The 17,164-nt window shown below is 56.8% G+C and overlaps 2 protein-coding genes across 6 annotated transcripts; one reads left to right on the top strand and one right to left on the bottom strand.

The window, feature by feature from the left end:
• Positions 1–3,670: 3,670 nt before the first annotated feature.
• MAD2L2 (mitotic arrest deficient 2 like 2) lies at positions 3,671–8,999 on the top strand. Of its 2 annotated transcripts, XM_047872001.1 has the most exons (9): positions 3,671–3,752; positions 4,203–4,254; positions 4,350–4,504; positions 5,453–5,524; positions 6,081–6,181; positions 7,289–7,383; positions 7,713–7,786; positions 8,319–8,411; positions 8,653–8,999. In XM_047872001.1, exons 2-9 carry the CDS (start codon positions 4,215–4,217, stop codon positions 8,692–8,694), a joined length of 672 nt encoding a protein of 223 aa, XP_047727957.1. In that variant the 5' UTR covers positions 3,671–3,752; positions 4,203–4,214; the 3' UTR covers positions 8,695–8,999. The 2 variants fall into 2 exon arrangements, with proteins under 2 accessions (XP_047727957.1, XP_047727958.1); XM_047872002.1 differs by lacking the exon at positions 3,671–3,752 and having other exon boundaries at positions 3,798–4,254; positions 4,350–4,468.
• Positions 9,000–9,119: 120 nt separating this feature from the next.
• Positions 9,120–16,580, bottom strand: FBXO6 (F-box protein 6). 4 transcript variants are annotated; one of them, XM_047872000.1, is made up of 6 exons: positions 16,433–16,580; positions 13,407–13,702; positions 11,369–11,495; positions 10,848–10,943; positions 9,813–9,948; positions 9,120–9,567 (listed from the first exon to the last, which is right to left on the bottom strand). In XM_047872000.1, the coding sequence occupies exons 2-6, from the start codon at positions 13,669–13,671 to the stop codon at positions 9,379–9,381; spliced, it is 813 nt and encodes a 270-aa protein (XP_047727956.1). In that variant the 5' UTR covers positions 13,672–13,702; positions 16,433–16,580; the 3' UTR covers positions 9,120–9,378. The 4 variants fall into 4 exon arrangements, with proteins under 4 accessions (XP_047727956.1, XP_047727955.1, XP_047727954.1 ...); XM_047871999.1 differs by having other exon boundaries at positions 16,424–16,569; XM_047871998.1 differs by lacking the exon at positions 16,433–16,580 and adding an exon at positions 16,055–16,186.
• Positions 16,581–17,164: the final 584 nt, after the last annotated feature.

Raw genomic sequence — 17,164 nt, forward strand, 5'->3', positions numbered from 1 at the left:
GGGGCAGAGAGAGAGGGAGAGAGAGAGAGAATCCCAAGCAGGCTCTGCACTGCCAGCGCAGAGCCTGATGATGCAGGGCTTGAACCCGTGAATCTGTGAGATCATGACCTGAGCCCAAACCAGGAGTTGGATGCTTAACCGACTGAACCACTTAGGCGCCCCTGTGCACTTTATATTTTTACAACCATCTCACACTTGTTCCCCCCCCCCCCAACCCTATGGAATCGGTGCTCCCATGATCCCATTTTACAGGTGAGGAGCCTGAGATTCAGAGAGGGAAGGGACTCACAGCTGGTTAAGGAGCAGTGGTGGGGAAAGACAGCACGTTAGAGGCGCGAGCAGCCCGGTGGGTACAGGGGGGGACATAGTGAGCATTCCCCAGCTCTTGTTTCATTTTTGAAAACAGCTCTTTGCACACCGCTACCTGTAGCTCGAGCACTGAAATCAGAGGCCTTTGTTCTCAGTCAGAATAAGTTAGGATTCAAGTCAGGCAAATGGCAACGAGCCACTGTCCGCCATCATTTCATCTTTCTTTCATTAATTCATTTACTTGCACTCATCGAGAACCTGGATTGGGCCAGGCACTGGGTGAGGGGCTGGACCAAAAGAATGAACAAGGCTGAGGCTCTGATCAGGAGGTGTCCCAAACGGCTGCATCCTTGAGCATCGGGGTACCAGTGGGATTGTTACTAGGCTATATGTGGCTCACTCTCTATGGCTCCCCCCACTCTCCTGTGTTTGGTGTCTTAGGAACCTTAGGCAGGGATGGGATAAATGACCTGTCATGTGATCAGCCTAGTGGGTATGAGGGGGCCTTGGCAGCATCTTAAGGGGCTGGATACTTCATTGCCTATTGTTTTACTCTGTTCGCTTGTTGCATATTTGTTCAGTGAACTCCAGGGATCCTCCTTTGCCCACGCAGGCCTTGGTCTTTGCAAGACTTTCTTACATCTTGCTCTCTCTTAGTTTCAGTTTAAATGTCTCTTGGGAGTGATTTTCTTTCTGTCCTCATTGCAGACCCTCAGGGACCTGTTCCAGTTGGCAAATAAGCCCTCTCTCCTCCTAAACATCCATCCTTTTCCTCCCAGATGCCCTCCTACATATTGTTATTACGGTGAAAAATATGCAAATAACTTGGAAAAACAGTCTCCCAGCAAATGGGTATTCAAAAATGTATAAATTAACCCCATAATGTAATCTTGGTCCCAAGACTATCCATCATGCTGATGTGCTCGAGATTCAGAAACCCAGATGCCACAGAGCCCTATGGATAAAAATGACAGATGTCTTCTTAGAGCTCCCCTGCCCCCGCTCCAGCTTCTTGGCCCCCGTGGAACCCAAGGCCATCAGAGGTTCAGGGAACATCTGTCCAGCCTGTTCATTTCAAAAATGAGGAGATAGAGGCCTTTTTGGGGTTAGGGGTCAGATCAGTTTGAGTCCCTCCTCACCTGTCTCCCAGACTGCATTCCTCTGCTTGTGGCTGACTCTGAATCCAAAGCCCCAAATGTAGGCATTTTGTCCATGGGTTTCTAGTTGACAAGGCAGGTACCCCAGTGTCAAAAGCTCTTGGGACTTCGCTTTCTGCATTTGAAAAATGTTGAGTGTTGGGTTGTATGTCTGCCAAGGTGTCTCTGAAGTTCCTTTAGCGCTGTGTGTCAGGGGACCTACAGGTGGCTTGTGCTTTGTCTTCTCAGGGCAGGGGGCTAAGGCTGGGAGCCTGGCATGAGTCCTCGTGTCGCTCACATTGTACTCTGGAGGCCATCCCATGGAAGCAGCTAGACTCTTGGGTTTCCCAGCCCAGGATCCAATCCCAAGAAACCCTTTACAAGAAATTGCCCCCCTAAGACTGCCACTTCCTGTCACTAATGGACAAACTGCTTGAACAGCCTCCAGAGAGGGGCAAAGAAGGACTCTTGCTTTCTCCAGGGCCAAAGTATCCATAATGATTAAGTCTCAAGGAGCCAGGGGACACTGTTTACAAGCCAGTGAGCTGCTTAACTGGCTCTGTGTGGAAACGGTTCTCTCCTTCATGGCATGATATGGGCAGTGTCCCCAAGTCTTGAGAAGGGCTGCCATGCCCAAAATGTGCCACCGAGTGCGTCAATTCCTGAAATAAACCATCTTATCCCTTTGGGTTAAATGTGGAAATGGTATGAAATGCAGACTTTCTTTGGGAACAGCCCAAACTACCGTGGCAATTCCCATGTTTTTGGGCATCAGGGTCCCCGGGGAACTTGTTAAAGGGCCCATGCCCTGCTTTGCACCCAGACTGGTCCAGTAGGTCAGAGAGGCCTGGGTTCCAGGAGTTTAATGGGCTCCCCAGGGATTCTGATGCAGATTTCCAAGGATTGCTTTGAGAAATGCTTTGCTGGTATTCCTGGCTTAATGGGCCAAGTCCCTTATTCTCTTCCTTATCCCCGCCCCATCAGAAGTGGGCAAGTGCAGGTTTGAAGGCATCCGGAGTGAAAACGGGTGCAGATCTCCAATAGCGACCTGTAATTGATAAACATTCCTGGCTCGATCTGGGTACCCACAGCTGGGTGTGACTCCTAACAAGCTCTTCTGTCCCTAGAGGTCAGAGTCGAGGTCCCCAGGCTTCTGATCCTGATTTGTTGCCTGTAACTGTGCTGCAACTTCTCTGACCCTAGTTTACTCACCTGTAAAATAAAGGGGCTGAAAATAAGTTGAAGCCCTGGAATCAGGTTAGAAGTCAGAACTGGGTTTGTATTCCAACTGTGTGATTTGGGCAAAGTAGGGAGCATCTCTGAGCCTGTTTGCCATCTATAAAGTGGGGCTGTAAAACAGGTGCTTTGCTCCTAGGGTTAAGGAGGGAATTAAAGAAATCAGTGCTCGACAGCGAGTTAGTGTTCAAGTTAGTGATTATTTTAATGTTAATATTATCATCTCCCAGGGGGCCTCTCAGCGGCTCCAGAGGCCATGTCTCTAGGGGATTCCAGAACTGTAAAATGTAGTGGGCCAAGACAACTCCGCGCGTCCCTTCCCTCAATAGATGTGTGATTCGGGAAGGTTACTTCACCCTTCTGAACCTCGTTTGGCTCCTCTATAAAATGCGGACAATCACAGTAACTGTCTTACGGAACTGTTTTGAGGATTTAGTGGGATAATCCACAGGCACACTGAGCCCGGTGCCTGGCACACGGCTGGGTCCCTATAAAGGGCAGCTACCACTATGATGCCCGGGCCCGGGAGGTTTTATCTTCTTGGGAGGTAAACCCAAGCTGCATTTAGTTTCTGGGTGAGGGCGGGAGTGAGGACGTCCCCGCCCCGGAGCCGGCGGATTCGCTTTCGGTTGGGCAGCTGAGGTCCGGGGATGGTGACTCTGCAGTTAGCAGTAGATGTCGCTGTCTTAAGTCCCCAGCTGTACCCTCCACCTGTTCCTCACCAGCAACACCTATCCGCTCCCTCCCAACGCGAGACAAACGCCCTGGGGAGCAAAATACGTGGCGACCTGACGTGGAGAGCGAAGAGGTCTTTTCTCGCGCCGACCCCGAGCCTAAGGGAGGCGGTGCCGCGCAGTCTCCGCGTCTCCCGCCTTGGGATCTCGGGCGGCGAGGCCGGGCCCCGCCCCCTCCCAAGCCCCGCCCCTCCGGCTGCCGCTCCCTCCCGCCTCCAGGTTGGCTGCGCGAGGAAGTGGGCGTGGCCGGAGGCGGTCGCTAGGACCTGCCCGAGCGCCGCGGAAGTCTCGGAGCCGAATCCAGGCCGCTGGTTGAGCGGGAGGCGCGAGTGGTCGGGTCGGTGGTTCTCCGCACCGGGGGAGGGGAGAGGGGCGGGGTTCCCTCCGAGGAGGTTTCCGGCCAGGCGGAGGGCGGCGTCTTAGTCCAGCCCCGTTTGGTTCTCAGCGTGTCCGGCTTTGCGCCCGCGGGCCTAGGCAACCCGCCGTTCCCTCTGCGGCCGTGCCCTTTTTGCGAGCACAGCTCTGGCCTTTCCTACCGCACCCCCCCACCCCCCGCCCCAGAGACAGCAGGGCGGGGGGCCAGTAGACAGAGCTGATCGGGGCGCAGCTAATGTCCCCGAGCTATGACGCCAGCGTGGGAGGTCCCTTCTAGCTGCCCAGATTCTGTGTGAAGGGGGACGTCCTGCCCCCGATTCCCCCAGACGGAGGGGAGAGGGGGTGGAGGCAAGCGCACCCTGCGGCAGTCTGATCCATTAGAACCAGCCCCCCCTCCTGCCCCACCCCCTAGGTGGCGGTAAGGATGACCACACTCACGCGACAGGACCTCAACTTTGGTCAAGGTAGGGAGGCTGGACTTGCGGACCCAGGGTGGGGGGGCGAGGGAGGGCCTGGGCCGGCGGGCTTCCCAAGCTCACCGGCTTCAGCCCCTTCACAGTGGTGGCCGACGTCCTCTGCGAGTTCCTGGAGGTGGCCGTGCATCTCATTCTCTACGTGCGCGAGGTCTACCCGGTGGGCATCTTCCAGAAGCGTAAGAAGTACAACGTGCCTGTCCAGGTGAGCCCCCGCCTCTGGTCATCCCCGAACTTCAAGGTGGGTAGAGGTTGGATTTTTGAACTCTTCCTCCGCTTTCAGGCTGAGCCCCCTCACTCCCCAGCGGCCTGGCCTTGCCGTTCAGTTCCCAGCCACAACTGCAGGGACTTTTCTTTCCATCCCTCTGAACTGGGAGTTCCCCTTGCCCCAAGTTAGGGACCAGACTCTCGAGAGTTGCCCCTGGGGCATGGTTGTATTTTAAAGAGCTCCTGGGACTGGCGAATGATTGGTTTGGGGAGGGGATCCCTGTAAACCTCAGGTACCCCTGCTCTCTGCCCTCATTGTAAGGGGTTGTTTTAGGTTAAAAGGCAGACAGAAGCAGTAAACAAATGCTACCCTGTCCCCAGTCTGTGGAAGTGCCGGCCCTTAGAAGGCACTCAGTAAACATTAGAATAAATGAATGAGCCAATACTGAAACGTGGTGGAAGCTTGAAGGATATACGAGGAAAAGGAAAAAGAATGGCATTTACTGTGCACCCTCTGTGTTGTACAGGATTATCTCACTACTCATCATTTTTTCTTTGCGAGACCGTTCACACATGAAGTAATTAAAGCTCAGAGAAGTTAAGTGATTTACCTGAGGCCACATAGCTCTTAGTCCCAGATTCTCAATTTTTGAAAATTGATTAAAAGTTTGGATCCCTTCTCTGGGAAAAATGCCTGTATGACCAAATACACACAATTTAGGGACTTCCCAGCCTCTAGAGGAGCCCGCAGACCCCACTTTAGAAACCCCTGATGCTCTAAGTGCTAATGTTGAGACTGAATTCTTCTGCGTTCTGTGTGGATAATTCACAGTCCTTAGCCCCATGATGGGAAGTCAGTCTCTTGGGTAGGGAGCCCTAGGGAGTTGCTGGCCTCTCTCCCTGGGCTCCTGGAGGTAGGGGTGTTGGGTGGTTTCCCCACTGGTGCTTTGGGCCTCACCAGCCATCGTGCGGTTGTGTGCAGATGTCCTGCCACCCGGAGCTGAACCAATATATCCAGGACACCCTGCACTGTGTCAAGCCACTGCTGGAGAAGGTGAGGACACCAGGCTCCAGCCTACTTCACGCCCAGTCTGTTCCTCCAGTGCTCCAGGACAGGGTGATGCTGGGACCGTGCAGGGTCCCTATGGCTCTATACCCCAAAGCATGTCTCCTGTTCCCTGGAGACCACCCCTGCCCCAGGATAGACCTCAGGGCACGTGGGCCACATTCAGGGTATGCTGGGCCCGGGAGCCCTGTTTTGTGGAGTTGGTCAAGTGGAGCCTGCCCCAGAGGGTTCTGGGTTCTTCTCACTTCTGTTTCTCTCCCTGCCCCCAAGTTCTGTCTGGGCTTGCCCCCTGAGGGTTTCTTCCTTTTATCTTGTCCTGCTCTCTGAGATGTCCTGGAACCGCCATGGGGCCCGGACACTCTCTCCCCTCCCAGCGTGTACCGCTCATGTCAGCGATGCCTACTTGAAATTCTCAAAGCCCAGGGACCCTCAGCCTAGAAGCTGAGAAGGGCTGTGCCCTTGCCGTCCTTCCTTGGGCAGGGAGGGAGGTGGTGGTGGTGGGTGGGCTACCTGGTCCTGGACTAGGGGATTCCTGTTCTTGCAGAACGATGTCGAGAAAGTGGTGGTGGTAATTTTGGACAAAGAGCACCGCCCAGTGGAGAAATTCGTCTTTGAAATCACCCAGCCTCCGCTGCTGTCCATTAGGTAAGCCGCCTCTCCCCGGACTCTTAGCTAGCTGGCTGGCTGGCTGGTATGAGGTCCCTAGAAATCGCCCCCATACTCACCCCTTTAGGGCAGCCCCTGAATACCTCAGCTTGGCCTGTGTTCTGAGGTCCCTACTTGGCTGCACCAAGCCACCTCTCTCCCTTCCTGCCTTTTAGAACCCCTCTGAAAGCCCACCTCCTCCAGGGAGCTCGGTAAAGAGGAGAATGGCAAGGAACACTATCCTAACGCGGCTGGCCGCCCTGTGGTCTTCATGTAACCTCTGTGAGGTCCACACTTGGCAAACCATCGCTTTGCTGAATGGTTATTCCCAACCTCCTTTTATGGACGGAGAAACCAAGGACCAGAGAGATGACATGAACCACTCAGGGCCACCCAAATGGTGGCAGAGCCGGGACCAGACCCAGTTTTCTGACTTCCTAGTCGAGTGTCCAGCCCATAGTCAACCAGAAGTTGACCTTGGGCAAGCGTGTTGGCTGGTCAGCTGCTGGTTTCCTGGTGAGGTCAGGGCACTGTTATCTGTTCCCACTTGCTGTGTGGCCTCGGGCAAGCCCTTTCCCTTCCTGGCTTGGTGTCCTGGGGTATGAAGAGGCTTGGGCTGTGTCCTTGTTCTCAGACCTGGCTGCACATTATAACCACCTGTGGGGGCTCACAGTGCCCCATTTGGACTTAGTTTCGGATGGGACTCAGCATGGGACTCAGCATTTTTTTTTAAGTTTATTATTTTGAGAGAGAGAGAGAGAGAGAGAGAGAGAGAGAGGTGGAGGGGCAGAGAGAGAGGGAGAGAGAATCCCAAGCAGGCTCTGCACTGTCAGCGCGGAGCCCGGGGCGGGGCTCGAACTCACAAACCATGAGATCACGACTGGTTCCGACGCTTAACCGAGTCACCCAGGCGCCACATTCGGCATTGGTTTTAAACTCTCCAGATGGTTTTAACTGCGTAGATAGGATAGGTGGCCAAGCCCTCCAAAGCCAACACGGTCAGAAGCAGAGAGGGCCCCTGGACCCCCAGGTCTGTTTCCAGGGTTGGTTGCCTGCTGGTGGGAAGGGCCGCCAGTGTGACGGGAGCCCCTCCTCTTCTCCTTCCAGCTCAGATTCCCTGCTGTCTCATGTGGAGCAGCTGCTCCGAGCCTTCATCCTGAAGATCAGTGTGTGTGATGCTGTCCTGGACCACAACCCCCCAGGTGTGCTCGCCCCCACCCCACTGTCCTCGGGCCTTTCCATGGCTACCTTGGCTCGGGCTGCATTCTCCGGTCCCTACTTTGCTGTATCAAGCCACCTCTCTTCCTTCTTGCATTTTAGAACCTCTCTGAAAGTCCACCTCCTCCAGGAAGCTACTCTGATGGACTCCACCGGGGTTCAGTCTCCCTATTGACTGTGTCTTGTCTTAGCACTTGGTTTACACTCTTCTCTCCTGGGGGGGGCTGCTGAGCCAGCCTGGGAGCGGGGAAGAGACTGTGCCCAGTGGCAGGCGTGACGTGGCCCAGCCTTGACCGGACTCTTGCTTCTTTAGGCTGTACCTTCACAGTCTTAGTGCACACGAGAGAAGCTGCTACCCGCAACATGGAGAAGATTCAGGTCATCAAGGTGAGAGGAGACCCGTCTGGGAGGGAGGGCAGGGAGACAGCCGGGAGGCTTTGAAAGCAAGATGCCACAGTTCTGAGTGGGCCGGGGTGTTGCTGTTCGCGCACCCTCAACATTGTTGGTGGCAGTGCCTGGCACGCGGCAGGTTTTTGTTGTGTGTTAACTGTGTGGCCGAATGCTGGTCGTTACCCGGCCTGGGCACCCAGTACTGAGAGGAGGGTGGAGCCGTGTCCTGGGGCTGCCAGCTCAGTGGTGGCTCTCAAGAGAGGGCGGGGGGGGGGGGGTCTTCACCCGCCAGTTTCTGAAATGGTGTCTGGGGCTCGTTAAATCACCTGGGTGCCCCGGCCAGCTCGGATCCATGGGCTCGGCCTCTCGGGTGGAGGAAGCCGGCAGTCCGCAATGCTGGTAGCTCCCTAGCGGCTCTGGTGTTCCCTGAAGTCTGGGGACCCCGGCGCTGGAGAGGGAGTGGGTAGCAAAGTGAGGACAGGCCACGGCCCAGCCCCCTTCCACCCGCTTCCCTTGGTCCCCACCCTAGGACTTTCCCTGGATCCTGGCAGATGAGCAGGACGTCCACATGCATGATCCCCGGCTGATACCGCTAAAAACGATGACATCAGACATTTTAAAGGTGAGCTGCATGGGGACCCGGGGAGCTTTACAGACGGTACGCTGAGGCTAATGGCTCAAGCCTCGGAGGAGATGACCAGGGAATGCCTGGCGTAAGGCTCCAAACTCCCTTTCCCTTAACCCGTGGCTGTGCCACACTGCCCCACCGCTGGCAGGGATCTGTCTGCCTGGGGCTTATGGGCCCTCCTGAGGACGTGCCCTGGCTGTGCTCCTGACCTTGGTGGTTTATTCCTGTCCACTAGATGCAGCTCTACGTGGAAGAGCGAGCTCACAAAAGCAGCTGAGGGTGTGATGCTCCGATCATGGATGTAACAACTATGGGACACTGGGGGCCCCCAGCCTAGGGCGGTGCTGAGGGACACCCCCTCCCCCCGATTCCAAGTGCTCTTATTGCCTCTGTGTATGGACCACCCACTCTCCGGCCCGGCGCCGCTCAGGTCTGGTTGCCTTCATGGAGGAATTTTCCCCAGGAGGGCAGGGAAGGATGCCGGGACCTTGATTTCTTGGCCTCCTGGGATGTGGCCGGCCAACACTGTCTGTCTGAAATACTGTGCTGTGAGTTGTTTCAATAAAGAGCCCCAAGGGCTGAGCTGGGCTGTCACTAACTGGAGAGGGGCAGGAGCAGCCAAATTAACTTGGGAGGAGGGGCTGCTTCTCTCCCAAAGTGCCAGGGACCCCCCCACCACCCGTAAACCCAACCCCAGGCTGGTTTTACGGAAAACATTTATTGTGAGAAAATGTCAGAGCACATGACTGGGGGCTCCCACAAACTGGTGGGTTTCCCCAAGGTTGGAACTGAGGCAGGAGCTCCAGGGGCAGGGGCCCTCGCTGCCGGCTACACGCTCCGCCGGAGGAGACCTTTGGCAGTCAGTTGGCCCAGACAGAGGACGGATGAATGGCTATCAAATGACGGGCTGTCAGAAGGGCCTTCTGAGGTGAGGGAAGGAGGGCAGGCAGACAACCTTCTCCTACCCCTCTGTGGTCTCAGGCAGAGCTGTGCAGGGGGCCAGGTTCCTGGTCATCTTCGGGCTGATAACGATGCTGCTGTTGGTGACGCGGGGCCCATACCAGCCTGCCCAGAACTGGGTGTCCTTGCCCCCGTGCTGGAAGAGGATGTGGCGGACGCCTGGAGGGTAATCTGAGAAAGTGTACGAGACCTGGGGGGGTGGGGAGAGGAAGAAGTGATCGCCAGGATTGGGGAAGGGACGAGATGGGGTGACCACCCCGCTGGAGAGGGGAAGGAAAGAGCCAGGTCCTGCAGGGGAGAGCCCCCTGGGCTGGACGCCACGGGCTCCAGGCAGGAGAGCTGGGGGCCTTCTGTGCCCTGAGGCTGACCCTTGTTTCTTTGCCCTCGTGGCCCTGAGAGAAGCAGGCGGTGAAGGGCAAGCAGGTGAGGCCTCACCTCCGTCCACTTGGCATTGTTCCATTGATCGATGGTCACGGGCGGGGGCTCGAAGGAGGCCAGGACGATGTAGTCGGCTGAGGCCAGCTGTACGCGGATGTGGTAGGTACAGCCACAGTCTGCTCTGGCGGCGAACCTGGGGGAGGGTGGGGCTCAGGACTGTGCACCCCAAGACAGAAGGTGGCCCTGGAGGTGGGGGAGGTGGCAGCCCCATAAACTGGAGCTCTGAGTTGGATTTCCCTGCTCTGCCCCTGAGGCCCCGCTGGTTTCACTGCTCCCTGGGCCCTACTGTGCCCTTGGGGCAGTGGAGCAAAGCAGCATCCCTTTTGGGTATCCTCTGCTGATGTCCCTTTAACACAGCAAAAGGGTCCTTACGGATCAAGGCCTGGGCTGCGGGAGCTGTGTCACCTGTACGTTATCATGGATCAGACTGGAGATGTGGTGGGAGATTTAAGGGGTGGCCTGTGTGACAGGGGCTGGTATGGAGCTCACCCTCTGCTCAGCCCTGCTGTCCACCCCTCTGCAGCTCTGGATGCCCCTCCAGCCCCATCCGTGACGCTTTGAGTGGTGGCCTAGGGCCTGGCTGGAATTGGGGTCCTGCCCCTGCTGCTTTGGGCCAAGCCAGAGTCCTGCAGAGCTCTGGGTGCCGAGCAGGAGCCTGGCAAAGAGCTGAGGGGTGCACAGCGAAGGGGGAGGGAAGGCAGATAGGCAGGAGGTGTGGAGCAAAGTCCAGGGAGGGTGCGTCCTGGTGTCTCTGCTGCTTCAGTACTTGTTTGGCGACACTTTATCTGTGGGCCTCAGTCTCCCCATCTGTAAACTGGAATTAACACGTGCCGACGCAGGGTGGCAGGAGGGCCCAGAAGCGCTGAATGAGCAAGCGCCGGGTCTGCCGGCAGGAGCGGCAGGGCCAGGGTGGCCGGCTCTGGGGGCAGCCCCGACCCCAGGACACTGCCAGGCACAGACTGGGCACTGCCTATGGGTGTTCCCAGAAAGGAAAGAGGGGAGGACGCAGAGCGCGGCCTGAGCCCTGCTCACCAGTCCTTAACCACGATGTCAGGCCGAAACGTGTCTAGCAGCTCCTCCCCGTAGCCCTCGGCCTTGAGGTCCACCAGCTGGGACTTGAGGCACATCCTGTGGAGCATAAGGAAAGGTGGACATTTCCTGGGTGTGCGCCATGGCCAGGACCCAGCAGTGTCCCCCGACTGCTGTGGGACCGCGGCCACTGGCTGGTGCTGGCCTATGAGAAACACATGGGGGGAGGGGTCTGACCCACCTGTGCCTCGGTGGCATGTGACCCCAGTCCAAGGGTCCCAAAGAGGGCACCTTGGTGAACTCATATTCCTAGATTAGAAACCAGAAGATACCTCTGACTTACCCTAATCACCGCCCCCCCCCCCCCGCCCCCTGCCATGAATCCAGGCTGCTGAGGACTCCTGCTCTAGGCATCCACTTCCTCCAGCTGCAGAGAGAGGCCCTCGCTGAAGCTTGAGGTTTGGCAAAAGGTGTCCTGACCCCCTTCCCCCTCGACACTGCCGGCTCGGTGGTTTGTCCCTTACCCAAAAGATGTGACAAAGTACTTCTTGACTCTGGAGTCGGGAAAGTCCGTCCCGTGGTCTCCGGGGAGGCTCTCCACCTTCCAGCGGTCTCCGCCGTTGGAATCGATCTGCCAGGAAGCCATATCCTCTAGGAGAAACGGACCAAGGTCAGATTCCCCTGGGTAAGTGTACAGTTGGCCCTTCCCTCCTGCTGTCAGGAGGGAGGGAGGTATAAGGCTGGGCTTACTCAAGCTCCCATCTCAAGGCGAGCACCCCTCCAAAGTGCCTTTCCTCCAGCACATTCCCCCCTGTCCCCACCATGTGGGCTCTGATCCGGGACCCTCCCTGTCCCATCTTGTCCCTGACGGGCTCTACTTGTAGCATGAAGCTGGGAAAAATAGAGAATATTACCAGAAATTCTAAACTAGCCTCTCCTTCCTTTCGTTCACACTGTTGCTGGAGGGCTCTGGGAAATACCCAAGTTTCAGTTCTCAAAACATGAAGTATGAAGGGCCTGTGATGGTACTTCTGTTCTTAATGGCTAATGTCAGTTTGTCCCAACGTGGCCCACTGACTTGACTGACGTTTCCCCTGACACCCTAGCTATGTAACTGAGATCCAAGGGGGCCCGAGGACTGGTTTGTGGGTTTGGTGGCAGGTCATGGGAACCTTCTGGGCTAGCTCAGACCCCCCTCTGCCCAGGGCAGGAGGGATAACCGTGAGGGTGGGCGTCCTCTGCATTGGTGGCACGTGGTGACCCCATACTCGTGATCCCCACCAGGTTGGCCTGGCATGTTCCGGTCTCCCCGTTCAGACATTCAGACTGAGCTGAGAGAACCTTAAAAAAACAGCAGTGTTTCTCTACCAAGGCTTTCCAGAACAGTCACCAAGGGAGCTTTTCCAAATTGCTCTCTTGCTCCCTCTACTAGAAGCCCACACCTATTCCCTGGGTGCCCTGGGGCCCGCCAGTAGAGAACCAGGGGAACAACACAGAAATCCAGCAGTGGGGCTGAGCCAAGCACAGGCTGCGGGCGGGCTCTGTGGAAGCTGTGTGAGCTGAGCCGGCAGCTCAGCTGGGTCGCTTCGGAGTGGAATCTGGGGCAGGCAGAGAGATTGGGTGTCTGGGCCACTGTCTGTGGGGCCTCAGAGAGGGGCCCGAGGGCCCTTATCAGTCAGGACCAGGCCCCAGCAACTGGGCAGTTCTGGATCTTCCGGTAGGACACTCATCACGGGCCTAGCGCTCCCCATCTGTAAAAGGGAGCCAACCTACATATTTGGTCAACTCTCGGGATCCTCGTGAGGGTCAAGAGAGAAAACCGACGTGAAAGGGGTTCCAAGCGTACAAACTACGCCTCAGTCGATTGCTGCTGTAGCCCCAACAGGAAGCCCGGTGCCTGGGATGTGGTAGGTGTTCAATGAAGGGAAAAAAACCACTGGCAGGCAGAAGAGAACATTCAGAGCTACGCAGGGGCCTCAAATTACGCAGTCACCTCTTGAAATCCTTATTTCCTTCATCTGGGTGATAGGGATCACAGGAGGATAATGACATTTGTGAAGACCTCAGTCCAGTGCCTGATGCAGAGGAAGCCCCTCCAGAAACGTGAGGCAGCTTAGACCGAACTCAAGAGAGGACGGTGAATGTGTACTCTGTTCATTCGACAAACGTTTTCTGAGCACCTGCTATGTGAAGGCATCATTGCAGACACTGGGCGGAGAGGGGCAAGCAAGACCCATGAAGTCTGGACCTTGAAGTCTGTGGCAGAGGGGGGAAAAAAAAAAAAAACGACCAAGAGATAAATAAGGTAATTATAGGTAACGAAAGTGTCATCAAGGAACTGAACAGAGTGGATGTGATAGAGATAGATGTGGGCAGGGGGGGAGGGGCGCGGGCAGGTGTCTGAACTGAGACCTGAAGAATGAGGAATCAGGGGAGTGTGGGAGGGGTGTGAGAGAACGTTCCAGACAGTGTGGGAATTGTGAGGGTAAACAAGGCCTCCTGAGTGGTGGGAAAGGGAGGGAACCGGCCTGGGGGCAGCCCCCCCCCCCCCCCCCCCCCCACCTTCGGCACATGGATTGCGTAGGAGATTCCTGTGGAGGCTGCGTAGGAAGTAGAAGATCTTCCAGTCGGCCACAGGCTGGTCCCAGTCCTCGGTGATGAAGCCCTCACGCAGGCACTTGCGCTTCCAGAGGGTCACCAGGTCGATGAGGTCTCGCCAGAGGCTGCAGACCAGGCGACAGCGCAGGAGCAGCTGGCGGGCGGGCACGTGCGTGAACACCTCCAGCAGGATGTTCTCAGGGAGCTCGTTGATGCTGACTGGGGCCATGGCTGGGGTGAGGTAGGGTGCACACACAGGCCTGTGGGGGGCAACACTGGTTACGAGCCCTGACCAAGCAGGCGGACCCCCTCGGATTCCCAGGGACCTCAGCCAGGGGCTCTTTTTTTTTTTTTTTTTTTTTAATTTTTTAACGCTTATTTATTTTTGAGAGAGAGAGTGTGAACGGGGGACGGGCAGAGAGAGAGGGAGACACAGAATCTGAAGCAGGCTCCAGGCTCCAGGCTGTCAGCACAGAGCCCAACGCGGGGCTTGGACTCAGGAGCTAAGCTGAGCTGAGCTGTGAGATCATGACCTGAGCCGAAGTCAGAAGCTCAACCGATTGAGCCACCCGGGCTTTTTGAAACGAGAGGGGTAGACGGCGCATTTGAGTGTCCTTCCAGTACAGAGTAGGCTGTCAGAATACGGAGTGGTCACATGCTATGCACATTTTTAAAAGAGTGTAGTAAACACATTAATAGAGACTTTAGGAGCTAATATTTAAAGGGGCCCTTCCCGCCCCCCCCCCCATTAAAAAATAATTGCCTAACGAGACGCCTGGGTGGCTCAGTCGGCTTAGCATCCGACTTCCGCCGAGGTCATGATCTCACGGTTCGTGAGTTCGAGCCCCGCATCAGACGACTTGGAGCCCCACGTTGGGTGAGCACAAATCCTGCTTTGGGTGAGCCCCACTGCTTTCTCTCTCTCTCTCTCAAAAAAAAAAAAAGTAATGGTGGACCTGGTGGCCTGGAAGACCTTGCCGAGGCCACGCTGTTGTCTGTGGGCTCTGCAGGAGTTTGTGGTGATGTTATTTGGGTGCTGGGAATTCACTATCTGTCTGGGGACGTAATAAAGATTTTATATTCCACGTCACAACTTCATTAAGCGGTGGGGCTAGTGCTGAGAAACCAACTTCCTCTCCCCAGATTGCTCACTTTGGCCTGGAAGCCAGATGTGCTGAAACACCCCAATGAGAAGCACCCGCCCCACCCCCAACTCCATTCTGGCTTGGACATCAGGCCAGAACCCACTTTGAAATGCTCAGAAACTGCAAAGCAGATTGAGGGAGCCTGAGCAAGCCTGCCTGGGTTTGAATCCTGGCCTGCAGTGGCTAGCGTGGGGAGCTGTAAAAGGAGCTAACAACTGTCCCAACCTCAGAAGGGCCAGGAGGACTGAGTTAGCACAAGCAAAGCACTTAGCATAGGGCGGGTAAAGAAGTGCTCCAGAGCACCATTACTCACACTTCTGTCGTTAACAGCAAAAACACTCCAGCAGCTGTAGTTACTCGCCCCCAAGAACACCTTCCACCCTCTACACCTGAATTGCACAAGGGTTCTGGAAAATTTACAGTGTCACCCTGGCCTGAATCTTGCCTGGTTATCCAGATCTCTAAGGAGATCCCCTAGGAGGGGAGAGAAGGCCAGCCACTGTCACTCAGATGGGCCTCATCTGATTACAGGTGGGAGGAGGAGGAACTATTCTCCCACCCCCAGAGTTTCTGAGATTTCTCATTTTCCATAGCAGCCTACGGTCTTCCCAAAGCTACCATCCCAGCAAAAATGAGGTGGGCGCATAATCTAGTTCCTGCCCAGAGAGGAGCGTTTCAGCAGGGCAGAGAACAATAGAAAAAGTACTTGTACCTTGCACAATAATGCTAGGATGGGAAAAACTGCGTGTGGCTAGGTCTTCCGATTTTTCAGAAGCAACTCTAAACAATTTTGAAAATACGAAACCTGTCAATTTTTAAATGTTGGCAACTTCTAAAGGCACTGTCTAGGCCAAATAAAAGTCGCTGGGTCGGAGTTAGAGGAGACTTAGGTACGAAGAGCTCCTCACCCAGGCGTCCAGAGTCTGGTCTCTGGCTCTGGTTGAACGTTATCACCCGCACCCGCTCCCTTAGTTTCTATACTTCAAGGGCGAGGCCTGACTGGGGCAAGAGGCGAAGCCACCCCGGGGCACCCTGTGCTGCTCACGTCCCCAGCCCGAGTCGCGACCTTCTTAACACCCCCTCCAGGTACTGTTAGCATGCCAACTTCTCGAAAGCAGAAGCTGAGGCTTGGGAAAGTTTGGGGCCGGTCCCGGGCCCCGCCGGCATGGTACTGCCGGGAGGTCCCAGATCGGCCCCGGGCAGGGTGTCGCTCCCAGGCGGCACGGCCCGGAGCCGGAGCCAGGACCGGGCGGCGCGGGATCCGGCCCGGCTCGTGACCAGACCTGGGCGACAGTGCCCCGCGCTGCCCCTCCGCCTCGCGCCGCCCCGACCCCCGCCCCGCGGCCCCCGGAGTCCCCGCCCGCTCGAGACTGCGTCGCCGGCTCAGTTAATGCCCCGCCCCCAGCCCCTCCCTTCCCTTCCTCCTCTCCCCCCTACCCCGGGGGGTTCCGGACACCCAAGCCCTACCCGCGCCTGTCCCACGCCCGTCCCCCGCGCTGGACTGCGACCTGGACGCGGGGCGGGACGCCCCGCCGGACCTGAGCGCCGGGTCTGCCTGGACCCTTCGCCCTCCGCTGCGGCGTCAGCTCTCGCCCCGCCCCGCCCTCGCGTCACGCGCCGCGCTCGGACCGCCCCCCTCGGGTCCCGGGGCCGCGCCCACCGCCTCGCCCCGCCCCACGCCTCGCCCCGCCCCACGCCTCGCCCCGCCCCACCCCACGCCTCGCCCCGCCCCACCCCTCGCCCCGCCCCACGCCTCCCGCCCGACGCCCGCTCCTTCCACAGCCAAGGGAAGGGAATCAGTCCTGAGGTCGTCGGTGCCTCCGCAGCGCTACCGACCCTCCGGACCTCGTAGCCTTAAGCTGTCTTCTCCTCCAGGTGGTGGGCGGCTCGGCAGCCGGATCCCACGTCTTCCCTTTGCTTTCTCCTCCCTCAGGGAAGTCCGAGCTTTCTCCTAACCAAGCGTCCACCTGTGCGCGGGTCACCCTGAGACCTCTTCACCCGTTCCTTCCGGTATAGAGGGAGGTGGGGCTCGCCCCAGAGGGTGATTGCTGAACTCTGGGCTGGAGCTTGGCTTTCACCTTCACTAGGGACTGGCTTCGCGTAGGCCTCAATTTACTCAAAAGTAAAAACCTCCCTGCGTTTTTGTCGGGATTAAATTTATTAATTCCTTTCTTCAACGAATAATTATCAAGCACCTACTTAAGGCAACCACAAAGGGTTGTGCAGGCTGTGCACTGCGCCAGGGTGCCTGGCCCAGGCCATCTTGGTAACTCGTCAGGGCTGCATCTCCCCCAAAGGTGTCTTTTACTAACTAGTTTACCATACTGCTAGTGAGTGGTGTCCCTGCCAAGGCTGAGGCCCTAATCTAGTTTGCACTGAGATAAACAGTACATTAAGCACCAACTGTGTGCTGCATACCATTCTAAATGCTGGGGCTTCATCTAATGTCAGTAAAACTCTTGGCAAAGTAAGTAAGCGGTAACTGGTGCCTGCAATGAGATACACACAAGGGCTACCCAGATATTCCCCCCCCCACCCCCCAGGGCAGGGCTCCCCATGAAACTTGCCTTTCCCCCT

Source organism: Prionailurus viverrinus, chromosome C1 (genome assembly GCF_022837055.1).
Source record: "Prionailurus viverrinus isolate Anna chromosome C1, UM_Priviv_1.0, whole genome shotgun sequence".
NCBI classification, from domain to species: domain Eukaryota; kingdom Metazoa; phylum Chordata; class Mammalia; order Carnivora; family Felidae; genus Prionailurus; species Prionailurus viverrinus.

Excerpts from the sequence above, each read along its gene's own strand:
- FBXO6 (XM_047872000.1), bottom strand. The coding sequence starts at position 13,671 with ATGGCCCCAGTCAGCATCAACGAGCTCCCTGAGAACATCCTGCTGGAG. Across the intron at positions 11,496-13,406 it reads ACGCAATCCATGTGCCGAAG|AGGATATGGCTTCCTGGCAG; the intron begins GTGGGGGGGGGG and ends CGTTTCTCCTAG. Across the intron at positions 10,944-11,368 it reads TACTTTGTCACATCTTTTGG|GATGTGCCTCAAGTCCCAGC; the intron begins GTAAGGGACAAA and ends TATGCTCCACAG.
- MAD2L2 (XM_047872001.1), top strand. The coding sequence starts at position 4,215 with ATGACCACACTCACGCGACAGGACCTCAACTTTGGTCAAG. Across the intron at positions 5,525-6,080 it reads TCAAGCCACTGCTGGAGAAG|AACGATGTCGAGAAAGTGGT; the intron begins GTGAGGACACCA and ends CTGTTCTTGCAG. Across the intron at positions 8,412-8,652 it reads TGACATCAGACATTTTAAAG|ATGCAGCTCTACGTGGAAGA; the intron begins GTGAGCTGCATG and ends CCTGTCCACTAG.